The 15,445-nt window shown below is 48.9% G+C and overlaps 1 protein-coding gene across 14 annotated transcripts in view; it reads left to right on the top strand.

The window, feature by feature from the left end:
* The window catches only part of EIF4G3 (eukaryotic translation initiation factor 4 gamma 3), a 1,568,346-nt gene that overhangs the window by 27,815 nt on the left and 1,525,086 nt on the right, over positions 1-15,445 (top strand). For 4 of the 14 annotated variants that reach the window (XM_085608980.1, XM_085608970.1, XM_085608965.1 and 1 more), the window contains exon 2: positions 5,917-6,024. The exons of the other annotated variants lie outside the window; for them this stretch is intronic. In XM_085608980.1, the coding sequence (XP_085465106.1) occupies positions 5,917-6,024 (108 nt within the window). The remainder of the gene's footprint in view (positions 1-5,916; positions 6,025-15,445) is intronic. 14 annotated transcript variants of the gene reach the window in all.

Below are 15,445 nucleotides of genomic sequence, written 5' to 3'. Positions count from 1 at the left end.
CACGTGCCCAGTGAAAGACTTGCCCCCCGGAAGCCTGGCATTAACGAAACGTGAGGCCGGAGATATGCCCGGATAGAGGCGGAAGAGGCGAGGTGAGGCCTACCCCCACTCCAGCGGGGGAATCGGAAGCAAGATTTGGCAAAGGCGTAAGGGCTAGGCAGTGGTGCACAGTGCCAGAGGCCGGGGGTTGTACCCCAGGAGGTGAGGTGAGGGGTCCCCCTTCGAGTCGCGTGTACGGGGTTTGGACTCACGAGGGTACTCCACTAGACCAGTCCGGCGAGGCTGGAGAACAGAGGCGGAAGGCCTGGTAATTGCTCCGAGCGGCGGACAGGTGGCCTGCTTGGCGTAGACGACACTGAACCACCAGTGGGGAGGTGGACTGTTGGAGGGAACCCCTTCCCTGGTTTGTTTGGACGGAGGGGCCACTGCGACATCCCCTAAGACAGCCTTGCGGATAATGGGGAAGGACTGTCCCCTGAGGGGCGCCCAGATGAATAAAATTGTGCAATACACGGTCCCGGGGCGACAGCGACTGATCGCCTTCGTGCGGACATGGAGCAGGGGGCCCACCAGGATTCGGCTGCACGAGATAAAGCAGATATATTGGCAGCGATTTGAGACTCCAGGGTGGCATTAGAAACAAAAATGGGTGGGATGGCCATTGACATTAATCACCTACGCATGGATCTCAGGAAGGTGGCAGACAGGGTAACCATTACGGAGGGGGACCTGAGTACTCTGCAGTCTGAGGTCAGACAGCTGCGGGAGACGGTGACAGCACTCCAGGACCATACGGCCCGACTGGAGGACAGGGTGGAATACGTGGAAGGACGCTCTAGACGGAACAATCTCCACTTTTTGGGATTTCCGGAAAAGGCGGAGGGGCCGGCAGCAGACCTATTTTTGGAGGACTGGATTGGCAGAGCATTCCCCCATCTGAGGCTATCCAAAATGTTTGCGGTGGAAAGGGCACATAGATCGCTGGGGCCACCACCGAAACCAGGATCCCCGCCAAGAGCCTTGATTGCCCGGATGTTCAACTTTGGGGACCGGGACATGATTTTACAGCATATTCGTGCCAAAGGCCTGCCTCGATTTGAAGGTCAAGACATTCACATATACCCCGACTATACTAAAAAAGTGCAAGACCCGCGGAACGACTTCCTGAGTGTTAAACGACGGATGCGTAGCCATAATATTAAATATAGCCTGATGTTCCCGGCTAGGCTCAGAGTGTAGTATGCAGACAAAGTCCACTTCTTTGGTACCCCGTCGGAGGCAGCAGATTGGATGGATTCGCTGGGCCTGGCCGGGCTGGACCAAAACCAGGGATGGCAGGAGCAGAGATGCAAGAGCAATCGACAGAGGAACCAGCAACGACGTGAAGAAGGACGACCGCTACGGGACCGAGATCGGGCAGACGAGGGACGCATCATGGTGGGACCGGATGGCACGCTCCTTACGGAGAGAGAGGTGATACCGACGCAGAACCAGTTCTCCCCACTCTGTCTGGTGCATGAAACACAGTCTGATCTGGAGGGCGCCACCGGCCCGGATGTGGCGCTTTGGGGCGGGGTTCAGAGTCCTCAGACCAGGACTGGTTGTGAGAATGACGGGCTACCGCCTGTGGGTGGGGGGAGTTGGGGTTTCTAGTTGGGGGTTTGTTGGGGTTGCTGCCGGGTCTGGTCTATGTTGGCACACAGGGGATCGAAGATTTACTCCTCAGGCGGGGGCAAGCTATGACACTGATGGGGGGGGTCTGCGCACCACAGGCGGGGGACTGTGATAGTGACAACTGTTCACTCATGACAGGGGATAACCAGAATTACAAACTGATTACTTGGAACGTTCGGGGGCTCAATAACAGGGTGAAACGGATCCGGGTGGCATCATACCTAAGGCGCTATAGGGTCAGTATAGCTCTACTCCAGGAAACCCACCTATGGGGAGACTGTCTTAAATTCGTCCAACGCAGGTGGAGGGGTCAGTTTTTTGCTACATCCTACTCGGGGTTTGCCCGGGGAGCGCTTATATGGGTGGCACCAGGAGTCCCCTTTAAGGCTCTGCATGTTAAACAGGATCCTGACGGGAGGTTTGTGGTGGTGGAGGGGACCCTAGATAGGTGCAGTATCTTCCTGGTGAATGTTTATGCCCCGAATAGTGACAATGGTGGGTTTTTGAGCCGAGTACTTGGACTGTTGGATCTGGAATTGGTGGTGGCAGTGGACTTTAATAGTGCCCGGGATGGGAGCTCGACAGATTCCCCCCCAAAACTGGATGCCAAGCCTCGTGTTAGAGAAGCGATGAGCCAAATGCTTCATAATTATGGCTTACTGGACGTGTTGCGCCACCATAACCCTAGTCGTAGAGTGTACTCGTGCCACACACCTGCTGCCAATACCTTTAGCAGATTGGACTACTTCTTCATTCAAAAGACGGCGATCTATCAGGTAACGGAGAAGCAATACCTAGCCCGCTATCTATCGGATCATTCCCCGCTCCTGATTGCTTACTCGCTGGCCCGACCGAGATCTAAGGTACCGCTCTGGAGGCTCAATATCGAAGCCTTAGGCGACCCGGTTTATAAAGACGCCATATTGACTGGGCTGAATGATTATGGAATGCAGTGAAAGTGGTGGTTCGGGGGATATGTCGGTCCACGGAGGTAGGGGTCAAAAAAGTGTTGGAGCGTGATCTGCGGCGGCAGGAGGAACGATTAGTGGCATTTGAAAAGGAACTCCCTGCGAATAGTGAGAGGTCGGCTGAAGGGGACGACATGCGGATAGGAGACATATGGGACTCGCTAGGCAAATATGCTAGAACTACGAGTAGGCGCCGCTGGTACACGGAAGGGGATAAGGCAGGGCGGCTGCTGGCACGCCTGATTCGGGCGGAGACTCACCCAATCCTGGCACTTAAAAACTACCTGGGACTGATCGTGTATGCCCAACATGAAATAAATAACGTATTTGTGGCCCACTTACGTAAAATATAGTCTGAGACACAGTCTCCCTCGGCCCTTGAGGCGGTGGATGCCTATCTGGTTGGGGTGGAACTGCCCAGTATAGACGCGGACAGTCAGGAAGCCCTGGGGGGCCCCTTTAGTGGGGAAGAACTAAGGGCAGCTATCGCCCACCTAAAGACTGCAAAGTCCCCGGGAATGGATGGCATACCCGCCGAGCTCTATAAAGAGTGCGGCACAATGCTGGTCCCCAAACTACTAGAGATCACGGTGGAGGCTGAGAAACGTGGTACGCTCCCAGACTCCATGCGGGAAGCATTGATCGTGATGATCCCCAAACCTGGGAAGGACCTCCTTCTCCCCGGCTCCTATAGGCCCATCTCTATGCTGAATGTTGATTTTAAAATTATTAGCCAGGTGTTGGCATCTCGGCTCCTCCCTTAGCTTCGGCGGCTGGTCAATAATGACCAGTCCGGCTTTATACCGGGCAGAAATACGTTGCGGAATATCCGTCGCCAGGCGCACATTATGCAATCTGTGGAAGGACAGGCCCAACAGAGCACCTTGGTGTTCCTTGATATCGAACAGGCGTTCGATTCGATCAAGTGGGATTACCTATGGCAGGTTCTGCTTTAAAATGGGCTTTGGGGAGAGGTTTGTAAACTGGATTAAGTTACTATATGCTCGGCCGATGGCAAGGGTCCGTACGGGCCGGTACGTGTCGGACGCATTTTCTATAGCAAGGGGGACGCGGCAGGGTTGCCCGCTTTCCCCATTGCTATTTGCCCTGGCAATGGAACCTTTGGCGTGTCATCTGCGCAGGATACTTGTAGGACAGGGTGTGCGTGTGGGGAATTCGGAGAATGTGGTGTCACTGTACGCCAACGACGCGTTAATATACCTGAGTCGACCGACCCAATCACTGCCGACATTGCTAACAGCGTTGGCCCAATTCGCTGATGCCTCCGGGCTTTACATTAACAGAACAAAGTCACAGTTTTACACGATTGACACAGAGATCGATTTGGGGGAGGACCAACGAACGGTGCTGGAACTTCCATGGGCAGAGGACACGGTCAGATACCTAGGGATATTGGTCGATGGGTCCGAGGCAGGGTTTTATCAGCGCAATATGGGGAGGATAATCCGAGGGTTGCAGGGTAGTATTACCTTTTGGAACTCTCTTAACCTCTCCCTGATGGGTAAGATTGCACTCATAAAGATGGTAGTCCTGCCCCGATGTCTCTATACCATGCAAGGCTCCTTCTTTGAAAATCCGCACCGGGTATTCCGGGAACTCGATTCACTGCTGATCCAATTATTATGGAATGGGAAGTGATGCAGGGTTAGTTTAGAAGTCCTGAAACGTAGTTGGGGTAAAGGGTGTTTGGAGATCCCAGACTAGGAACTTTATTACTTTGCATCGCAATTGCAACATGCCATAGCCTGGTTGGACGCGGATCCCTTTTGGGAGAGGTGCCTGCTGACAGGTACGTACGGGAACCGACAGCTTGGGGCATTGTTGTGGCGGGCCGGGGGGCTTACGGCGCACGGTCCGCCTCTGGTGCGGCTTGGGGCTGCAATTTGGAATAGAGTGGTTCGTAAAATCATTCAGGACAGACCTTTTGCCCTGGAGGCGGACCTCTGGCAGATTGACCAGGTAATGTTGACAGAGGCATGGCAGACGGGGGGCTGCCTGATGTTGTCAGACCTCTACCCGGATGGTAAATGTATCACTTATCAAGAGGCAGTGACTGCCTTTAACTTGGGGGCAGGGCAGTTTCTGCAATATGCAAAAATAGCGGCAACGGCACGACAATTATGGCCTACATTTCCGGAGGCCCCGGGGCACGCCCAAACCCTGGTCACTATGATTGCCATGGCGGGAGGGTGAAAATGTGTTACTCACCTCTATAGGGCGTTGAGGGACGATAAAAAGAACGGCCCCCTAAAAATAGAAGGAAAATGGCAGCGGGTGTGTCCACAGGAGGTTACGTCGCGAGACTGGGAAAAGATACACATGAGTGTGCGGAAGGTGTCCGTGAGCAATCGCTTTAAGCAAATCCAGTACAACATAATACATATGACGTACCTCTCACCTAGGAGGTTGCACGCCATTGATGGCTCCAGAGACCCCCAATGCCCCAGATGTCGCTTTGATCCGGCAGATTTTCTGCATATGGTTTGGACGTGCCCATCGATCCAGACAGATTGGGGGGCGGTTCTTGGTGATCTGACCCGGATAACCAGATGGACTATTGCATTGGATCCCCGCACGTGTCTACTAGGCTTGATTCCTCGGGACCCGAAACGCAAGATAAGCAGGCGGTTCCTGATCCTGGGGCTAGTTATAGCCAAGAGGCGTATAGCGATTCACTGGTTAACACAGCAAGGACCGCTATTGGCAAAATGGAGGTCAGATTTACGGGAGTGGGCCCTAGCTGAGGAGGGGCACATACGGAGCACCAGGAGGGATGCCAAACTGCCTAAGGTGTTACTGGCATGGGGAGCAATGATACAGGAGATAGCGGGACAGGCCTCCCAAGTCACCATATCCAGTGCAGCTGAGATGTCCTTCATAGAGGGGGGGACCCCAGGACAGGGGAGGGAGACAGAGGGTGGCCCCGCATGAGTACATGGACCTCGAGTTACTTTGACCCGGCAGAGGGGGGGGGAGGGCAAGAAGGGGGGATGTTGAGATGGGGAGATGGGATGGGAGGCGGGGGGGAGTTTCCTACAGTTGGATTTGATAATGTATATAAAACGATGCACCAGAAGATAATGTTGAAGATGATGGACTTTCCACGGTGGCGAACTCAGACATTGTCGTTCTCAGTTATTGTTAATGTGATGTTCCTCACCTCAGCAGTGGTGGACGAAATGTAGATTTGTTGGTTTGGAGGTGAGCTGTCGAGTTGGAGAAAACCTAATAAAGATTTTTTTTTTTTTTAAAGTCTGTATACCAGATAATGGGACAAGCATTGTGTACTCTATCTCCAAGGACAGAGGTTCAATCTGGCACATTACGGCGAGTGGTATTGGAAAGAATCTTCTGCCTTAAGGTCGTGTCTTTTTACATTACTAATGTTCTTAAATTTTTTTATGCACTTTAATTTTATAAAGCTACTAAGTGTTTGAGCGCTACCCTTTAATCTGCCAAGCTTTCATCTTCCTGGATACTTCCCGGGCCATTCTTGAGCCCATTTTTGGACTCTTAGTGAGTTTTTTGTTTTCCTTGTAATTGCAACAGTATGGAGGTATATCACAATGTACCATGACTCTAAATCCGTTTTAAATATTGCACTGTAATGAACTGCGTTTTTATCTCTGCACGTTTTAATGCGATTTTATGTTTTTATTGTATACTTTTATGCTTCTCTGACCTGAAATAAAGTTTATTATTGAGGAGTTTAAATTTGTGTTTGGGAAAGCTTTATTAATCCATCCTTATTTCGTGATTGAAAACAATATACCCTGAACTCTATAATTAAGGCTCCCGGTTTTCAGTTTTTAAAGGTTTTTACAACTACACAGAAAACAATATGTTGTCCTGTCTCTATTTTTAAATGTGGAAAAATACAGAAAATTGTGCTCCTTGTAAGTGACCATCCATGCTGTCTATCATAAATTCCAGGCCAACAGCTGAGCAGATAGACAGCATGGGGAGTTAAACAAAAAGGATGAGATTTATTTAAATTCAGCCTATGTTACGTTATATCTGTAGTATAATGCTAATCTTTACTTGTGAGTGTAGTGCCTTGTTATATTTGGCTGCTTAATTTACTAATCGACGACAGGCATCACATTATGAGTGTATATTTATCAGTTAAATAAGTGAGGAAATGTACCATTTTACAACTTTCTCAAAATAAATGTGGATAAATACTAATAAGATGGCTCGAAAATAAATATGGATAGATGCAGAAGGAAATGTTAAAATACTATAAAACCAGGAGCCCTATTTATAATGTAGGACCCCAGTATTGTCAGCATGTTTTTGAGCACTATCAGGCTTATTGGGAATCATGGGCAGGGTGAAATACCATGTCAAAAGGGGAGGAGATTGCAGAAGGGAGCCCTTTCTGAAGCGTGAGGATGAAAAGAGATGTGAATCCTTTGGAGGGGGAAAGCTCTCTATAAGAGACTGAGCAAGAGAGGGCAGCTTCAAAGGAAGAAAACACAAGGAACACCATGGAAACTAGGGACGAGCGTGCCAAAATGGTACCCGGACCAAAGGAGAGATGCCCAGGGTCACTAATCCGATGTGGATATTGGCAGAGTGTCCCACATAGACCCTAAATATGAGGAGTGAGAGACATGGTCTCCTCAAGCCATAATTCCACGTGGTTTCCAGGAAGTAATGAGGGATTTTAGGAGAGCACTATAAGGGTTACGTTAACTCTCAATTCAGTAAATCCCCTACCTGGATGGGCGGATGTAAGAGATTTGATTATTATGTAAGGTGGGTGATTACTCACCACAAAAAATAATCATAACCCTTGTCAGATTGAACCCTCAATTACTAAATGATCCTCAGCACAACCCCCAGTATCTGTGGCACAGAGCAGACTGGCTTAATTTAATAAAATGTGTAAAGTATTTATACAGCACTAAAACAGTAATAATGTCAAAACGCAAAACAATAAAAATCATAAACTAAATAATGAGAAAATAGAGTAAAATGTAATAAACAAAAGGACACATATCCAAAAAGGGGAACAGGATATACAAGTTATTACATTTTTCAGTAAGAATAGGGCCTAGAAACATAAAATGCTAATGATAGTCAATGGTCGCTGGAGACGGGACCTAGGTAAAGTTTGACCTTACTAGATGGAGTGAGGGTTGGATACATAAACCAGGTTCATTGTAGTCAAAGATTTTACCTTCTCAGTTTAGTACTCTTGGTCAGAGTCCACCACAGGAGTTCACTTCTGAAGCCCTCAGGGCAGGCACTTATAGAATCACTGGGTGTCAGGCTGAGGACAAACATCAGAGTACAATTTTCACTGATGAGTTGGGCAGTTGCAGGAAAGGCCTCTTGTAGCTTGTTGTAACCCTATAGCTTAAACAGGGGGTCAGCCTTATGACCACTTCTTTGTCCTTGCTACTAGGGAGACCAGTCCTTCTGGGTCTTCTCAGGTTGCAAACAGCATGCTCAGTTTTCTTTTGTTCTTCCTCCTGTCCTGGAGCATTTTGAATTGGGTGGCTGGAGATGTCACATTTATGCCTTGCATGTGTTAGTAGGCGGCAATAACTTGTGGGCATGCTCCAAACAATAGGGTAAAAGTTCTTGGGTCCATCTCTGTCCACGTGGGCATTTTCAAGATGGCAAAAGTATTTAGCCACATTAAAGTTGGACTTTGAGGACTGGGAGTTTACTATGATGATCCTAGTGGTCTACCACATTTAACTCTAAAATGTAGGTTGGGGCAGCCACTGAACCCACAATCAATCCAGAGGCAGAAGTCTGGTAGAACAAAGTAGGGGGTTTCAAGCAACCTGACAGTTGATACACAAACATAGTTATGTCATCTTGCTTCCTTTCATTTCAAGTGCACCCTCGGTGTTCTATGTCAAATCCAGCAAGACCTGTCAAACAGGATTTGACATTCAAACTAAATTTTACGCTATAATCTTGAAATGATGCTAACCGCCCCACCTGTAAATTGTCGGGTTCAGAGGCATCCTCTCTGCCAATTCAGATCATCCAGTTTGCTCTTGGGAACCACCTCACACCTATTCAATTGCTACTTACTGGCTGTCGGAGGTGGGACAGGAAATGCTACTTTAGCCTTCTGGAAGTTTAGGCAGGGGAAAGGTAACTTTCTAAAGGTTATGTTTCCTTACTAATTGTACAAAAATGGCTTTCACTATTGAATTAGATTTTTAATAACTATTAAAAATAGCTGTTGTAGGAGGATGGTTTTCTGTTGCAGTACCCCCCCTACCCCCACCTTTTTAGGTCTTGCCTAGCGACGCAGCGCATGCGCTGCTCGCCTTGGCGAGATCTATTGTCGTCGCTTTTTGGGCGGAAGGGAGACAGGAGATGTGCACTCCGTACGCGTGCACATCTCCTGTCCCCGCAAAGGGCTGGTGTTTCAACATAGCACACGCATGGCGTGCTTTCACTTTCCCTCCCTCTCCCCTGTCTGCTCCAGATCATATCAGAAGCTCCCGGGGACCCTGCACGGAGTCTGCAGTAATGCGCACTTTCACTTTTTCTCTGGTGTCTCTACCCTCTGAGACTACTGTCCTTTTTGTAAGGTCTCGCCTAGCGACGCAGCGCATGCGCTGCTTTCCTTGGCGAGATCTATTGTTGTCGGTTTTGTGTACGGAAGGGGGATAGGAGCAGTGCACGCATATGGACAGGAAATGTGCATGCATGCACATCTCCTGTCCCTCCCTGTCTCCTGCTCGGTGTGCCTGCGCGGACAGGAGATGTGAACGCGAAGACAGCTTGTTAGTTGTTGAATGCAGTGGAAGTGAGTCGTAAATAACAGTAAAAGTAACCGCGGCAAAACAAAGTCATACGTTGGACTGCACTCTCTGATTTACAGGTAGAGACAGACCTGTTTGCTGCGGACTGAACGAAACAACATTTAAGTCAAGGTGATTGTACTTTGCACAATGAATGTGCTCTATCTGACCTTTTGGTAACTGTTAACCTAGACGTGTGCAGTCGCCAAACGATAGGCACTTGCTAACACCACTGACTGGCTGTTAACTGCGTGAATTGATGTCCCGGTGTGGGTGACTCTATTAATGCATTGTCTCTCATGGCATTTTTTCTTTTTATTAGTCTTGTGACTGTATAAAGGTAACAGCCTCTGTGAATTGAATGTAGTCTGACCAAGCCTAGTTTATTGTTTTGCCGGTGTGTTCTTTTAAATGCAACAAAATGGACCCAGGTCTGTATGTCTTTCGTTGAATATGCATGCTAACGAACCTATCCCACTGCCATGCAATTGCGCGATTCATTAACGTTCCAGACGTTGCCGGCTGTCATTGTGGTTAATGGCCCTTTCCACTGATGACAAACAGCGTGGCCTTCACTCTGTGCTCGGCTCCCTGTGCTGTGACCTGCACCATGCTGTTAATGGCTTTTGAGAGCGACATCTCCTTAATCTCACTTGAAGATTCAAACACACACATTCTGTTCTTGTCTGTAACCTCGCCGATAGTTTGAATTACTCTCCCCTGTTCAGCATTTGGAGAGAACTAAAGAGAAATCAGTGTTTGGCTCGGTTCTACAGCCAGGATCTCATTCAGTCATTTACATGTGAACATTTGATAATCTCTGGGTTGCCCCAGTCTCATACAGGACATCTGCTTCCAATTTTCTGCATAATCATGAGGATTATTTGTTGTAAAAATAACTTTTTTAACCGACCAATGATACTCACTCACTTTCTAGAGGGCAGAAGATCTCTTTATACTCAACCCCTATAGCTCCTCGAAGGTGGAGGTTTGAGCACATATTGGTATGCTTTTATGAGCCGGTTCGAGCCTCTAGCAGTGTGGCATCTGACGTCACTGCTCGAGGGGCGCGCAAGGCTGGAGGGCACCTACAGTAAAACTAGACCACGTGTCTGTGTTTCATATACGCAGCATGTAGTGCAATGAGGTGTTTGTAATAAAATACACCCACCCTCATGCATATCTCACTAACAGAGAATTTTATCTACCCAGGATGTTTCTTCCTTATGTACTTCAGCACCACTACTGCTCTGGGAAACATCACCATAACTTCCATTGAGACCGAAACACTACCATAGCGTAGCTAAAATCCATCTTCCCCCAAACCCCCACTTTACCAGCACACCATCTACAACCATATGCTGTCAGTGTGCTTTTCAACATCAACAGGACTGCACCACCGTCCCACCTGCTTGCACCAACACTCAGGTTGTGCTGCATTCATGCTGTTTTAAAAAAACTCCGTAGCATACTTAACTTGAATATGCCTCTATAGTTTTTTTAGTACTCTTTGTTCTTTCTTTCCCGTCTATCTGCCCCTTCACTGTCTCCCCATTTTACCCCATCAGTCTTTCTCTGTTTCCTTCCACTTTCTCCTCCCCCTTCCCTCTTAGGAACCCATAAAATGCAGCAGTTTACTTTGTCTGGCATGTATTTGCTTTGCTTACTTTTTCTCGGGATCCCTGCCACTGGTTAATTGTGAACTTATATACATAAAGAAACATTGCTATTTGCAACAAAAATACCTCAAAATGTAACAAATACGAGACCTATTGCATTGCAAATGCTTGTTGCCAGATTTCTTCTGCACTTTAACTGAGTGTGCCCTGGGTCCCTGCCAATCAGGTTCCCAGGGCCTGTGTTCCTTTCCTAACATTTACAATTGTTTCCACAATTGGCACAACTCTGGCCTACCTGTAAGTCCATTAAAAGGGTACCTAAGGTACCAAGAGCATGGTAACCAGAGAAATTCCTCTGATGGATGCAGCTTGTATTATGCCACACTCCGAGACCTCTCACCACAAATATGCACCACCACCATTGCAGCCTGCGTGTTATGGTTCAGCTAAAAGTGAAGAGTCGACATGGCACACATTCCTGTATGCCATGCCGTCCCAGCACTGCATGAGGCATATGTAAGTCACCCTTAAGGCTGAGTGCACTATACCTTGTGCGGACGACCTATCTGCATGAGTAGACAGGCCCCTATAATATCTAAGTCCATTCTTAGATATTATAAGTGCACAGTAAAACCATACTGAGTATATGGTCTAGAAACTTGTTATTATGAGTGTCCTAGCACCATAATGGCTTTACTGAATCCTGGGATGTTTGGTATCAAACATCTCGGAATAATAAACCTACACTGATTTCAGTGCCTGATTTATTATCCCATGCACTCAGGGGTCCTTTCTAGAGGGGACCCCTTAACCAAACCAACCACTGGTGGGGTTCCTGACTGGTGAACAGGAGCCTGCCACCACGAGACAGGTTTCTGGACCCCTGGGGTGGGAGCCTTCACTCCCAGGACGCAGAAATAATGCCTTTCCTGGGTGGAGGCCTTGCCTCCTTCGTAATGTGATTACCAGCCCCAGCCTCTCCTGCTAGCAGCAACAAGCCTCTTTCCTGTCTTCACCACCTTTTCAGTGGCAGACAGGCGGGAAAATCAGGACAGCCCAGAAGGTGTGCCTACCTCTGCCAACCCCACCCCTCAGGTGGGGGAGGTGAGGTGAAGCTTAATCTTCAGTGCCAGCCATCTTGCAGATGGAAGGCCCTCCTCCAATCAGGGTCAGGGATTATGCTCACTCCCCCAAGTGGATCGAACATACTACGGGTGTAGTCACCCTAAGGTCAGCAGCCTATTGGCTACTACATTGCTACGCCAGTAATGCCCCTAAATTTATTATTTAGGGGCACCCCTGAACCCAGCTCAGGATTTCTTAATGGCCTAAGAAGATTGGCGAGGACGGCGACACAGCATATTACCAGCGACTTCCAAAAACCCTAGGTGGACTGATCAGCTCCCAAGACTCCCAAAGACAGTGGCTCTGTCTCAAAAAAGAACTGCAAGGCCCTGCGGAAATGTGAAGACTCCCCTTTCAGATCTACCGCTTCACCAACGTTCAGAGTGGAGGAGGCCCACCGGTCCAGAAGAGGTTCCCCAGTGGTCTCTAGTCCGAAACCTCAAGGGGGGGACATCTCCCAGCCTTCGTGTCGACTCTTGCAGCCTCTGCGCCAAGACTGACCTCGACCTGCCCGGTAAGGAGAAACATTACGTCTAAACACACCCCTGCATCCTCCGGCCCTGCGTCCTGGTGACCAGAACCAATGGTGTTCTGAAGTTGCGTAGGATCTCAACTTCCTCCCCTGGCTGCTGGTTTTGCTGATGAGACCGCCTGGTCTGAGCCTGCAGCCTGAAACTGGAACAGACGATCTCCATAGGTTAACATTGCCTCCTGACGCTGTGTTAGCACCCTGCACCTGGCTGCCCCTGTGCCGCTAGTGTTGTAATTTAGGTGCTGCCTTGGGCCCCCCTTCGTACTTACCTCAACTTCTGAAGATTGTCCTCAAAGGCCGATTTACCTGCTTGTGAGCATCCTCCAACCGATGTGCCCCCAGTCCCTATTGACTAGCATTGGCACCCATGCACTTTGCACCTGGCCACCCTAGTGACACTGGTGGTGCACCTTGAGTGCAGAATTGAACATTGGGGAACTTTGTTTCTACTCCCAAATGGACTACACCAAAAGTCGGTTTACCTACCTGCAATTACAAACTTCGTTTTTCCCACATGATTGCATGATGTTGCCTTTTACTGAAAATGTTTCTAAGTGTTGGCTCTGCCTTACATTGCAACAAAGTAACTTGGTGTCTACAAGTGAATTCAATCAATCAATCAGGGAATTGTAAGCACGCTACTCAGCCGTGAGGGTCTCAAGGCGCTGGGGGGAGAGGGGGTGGAGGGGGGGGGGGGGGGGGCGACCGCAGATCTGTTTAGCCGAAGCCAGGTGTTCAGGGAGGGGGCATGTCTGATGTCTGCCGGTAGCTCATTTCAGGTCTTGGCTGCAATGCGAGAGAAGGATCTTCTGCCTGCTCTGGCTCTGTGGATGCGCGGGGTTTCGGCCAGTGCGAGGTTGTAAGATCGAGGTTTCTTTTGGGTACGTGGAAGTTGATTCTGTCGTTGAGGTATTTGAGGCTGTTGTTGTGTAGGCGTGAGTGAGGATTTTGAAAGTGACTCTTTTCTCCACGAGAAGCCAGTGGAGACTTCGTAGGTGTTGGCTGATGTGTTCGTGTCGGGGGATGCCAAGGACGAGTCTGGCGGCGGTGTTCTGTATTGTCTGGGGTTTGCGGAGTAGGGACTTGTTGATGCCGGCGTAGAGTGCGTTTCCATAGTCCAGTCTGCTGGTGATGAGTGCGTGGGTGACTGTCTTCCTTGACTCAGGGGGAGATCCACTTGAAGGTCTTGCGGAGGGTGTTGAAGCAGCTGGAGATGACGGCGTTGACCTGTTGGTTCATGGTGAGTGATGAGTCGAGTACGATGCAGAGGTTCTTGGTGTGGTCTGAGGGGGTAGGTGGGCTTCCGAGGGCGGTCGGCCACCAGGTGCTGTCTCATGCAGAAGGGGTGGTACCGAGGACTTCTGTCTTCTCGCCGTTGAGCTTCAGGCAGCTGTTGGTCATCCATACTGTGAATTGTCCTGCTTACTAATGTACTGCATTACTTAAACTGTATTATTTGTTTGTTTTGCGCGAAGTTAAACAAAAAATTAACTGAACAGTAACTAGAAAATAATATGAAGTAATTTTCAGTATTCCAAAGCGTTTACAACGTATTTTCTACACTGCAAAGTTACTGGTATGGTTATACAAACCCAATACACATCATATTCTGAAAAGTATTGCCAGTTTTACAAACAGTATAACTTACATGCGATACAAGTGATTCTTGGTTCTAGTAATAAAATAGCAAAGTAACAACTTTTTATACAAACAATTGGTTTTGATTCAGTCTTTGAGTGTGTGATATCATTTCTGATGTATACATCTGCCAGTGGATTCCTCACCTTGTGAATATCCCCTGCGCCAGCAACATTCGGAAACTTTTGTAGCTCTCCACGCCGACGAGGACGAGGTCATAGAATCACGGCTCCGCTCGCGGCTCCGCTGACGTCACTGGATCCATAAGAAGACCTCGTCGGCGTGATGACGTCCGTTCCTTTTTTTCCCGCGCCGTCGACGCTAACGGTTTTCTGGGACTCTCCGTAGCTTTGGCTAGTTACTTAGTGTTTCTGTTGGTGTTTCTCTTTCCTCTTTCTTCTTGCTTCTTGTTTAAAGATGTCGACAAAGAAGTCCGGATTCAAGCAGTGTAGGGAGTGCGGTAAGCACATGTCCATCCCTGATCCGCACGAGGACTGTCTGGTGCCTGTCGTCGGATCACGACGTCGAGGGATGCTCTTGCTGTCGAAAGATGAGTACTAAGGCCTTAAAAGAAAGAGAAGCCAAGTTATTTATTACTAGGATGAAAAAAGAGCAGCGAGGTCGAAGACGCTCCAGATCGAGGTCAAGCTAGAGGTCAGCGTCGACGTCGGGGCATGCTTCTAAGTCCAGGAGCATAAAAAGAAGAAGAGGCATGGTTCTTGACACCGTTCGGATAAGGAAGCGGCTCCGAGATCGACTTCGCCTACTCGACGTTGTAAGGACTATGTTTCTCCCTCTCCTGTCTCAAATCCTGCTTTCCTGTTTGCCTGACCACGCCTGCGGCTTCACCGGAGCACGCTCCGGCTCCATCTCCGACGCTGGCACGTTCTCCGGCTCCAGTTGAAGAGGCTCCTGCTCCTGATGAGTCTTCGACTCTACTGGCTCCACCGTCGGTGCCGATTGGCCAGAGTCCGGTTATGCCTCAATCTGAGCCATACCCCCCCCTTTCCAGGCCCGGGACAAGACCCATCGCATTATTTGAATGCAATGTATGGAGTCTTCACTAGAGCGATGTACCCCTCTGGAGCA

The sequence above is a fragment of the Triturus cristatus genome, chromosome 1_2 (assembly GCF_964204655.1).
Source record: "Triturus cristatus chromosome 1_2, aTriCri1.1, whole genome shotgun sequence".
In the NCBI taxonomy this organism is placed as follows: domain Eukaryota; kingdom Metazoa; phylum Chordata; class Amphibia; order Caudata; family Salamandridae; genus Triturus; species Triturus cristatus.
Note: the sequence above shows the minus strand (reverse complement) of the source record. Positions and strands in the feature narration are given on the sequence as shown.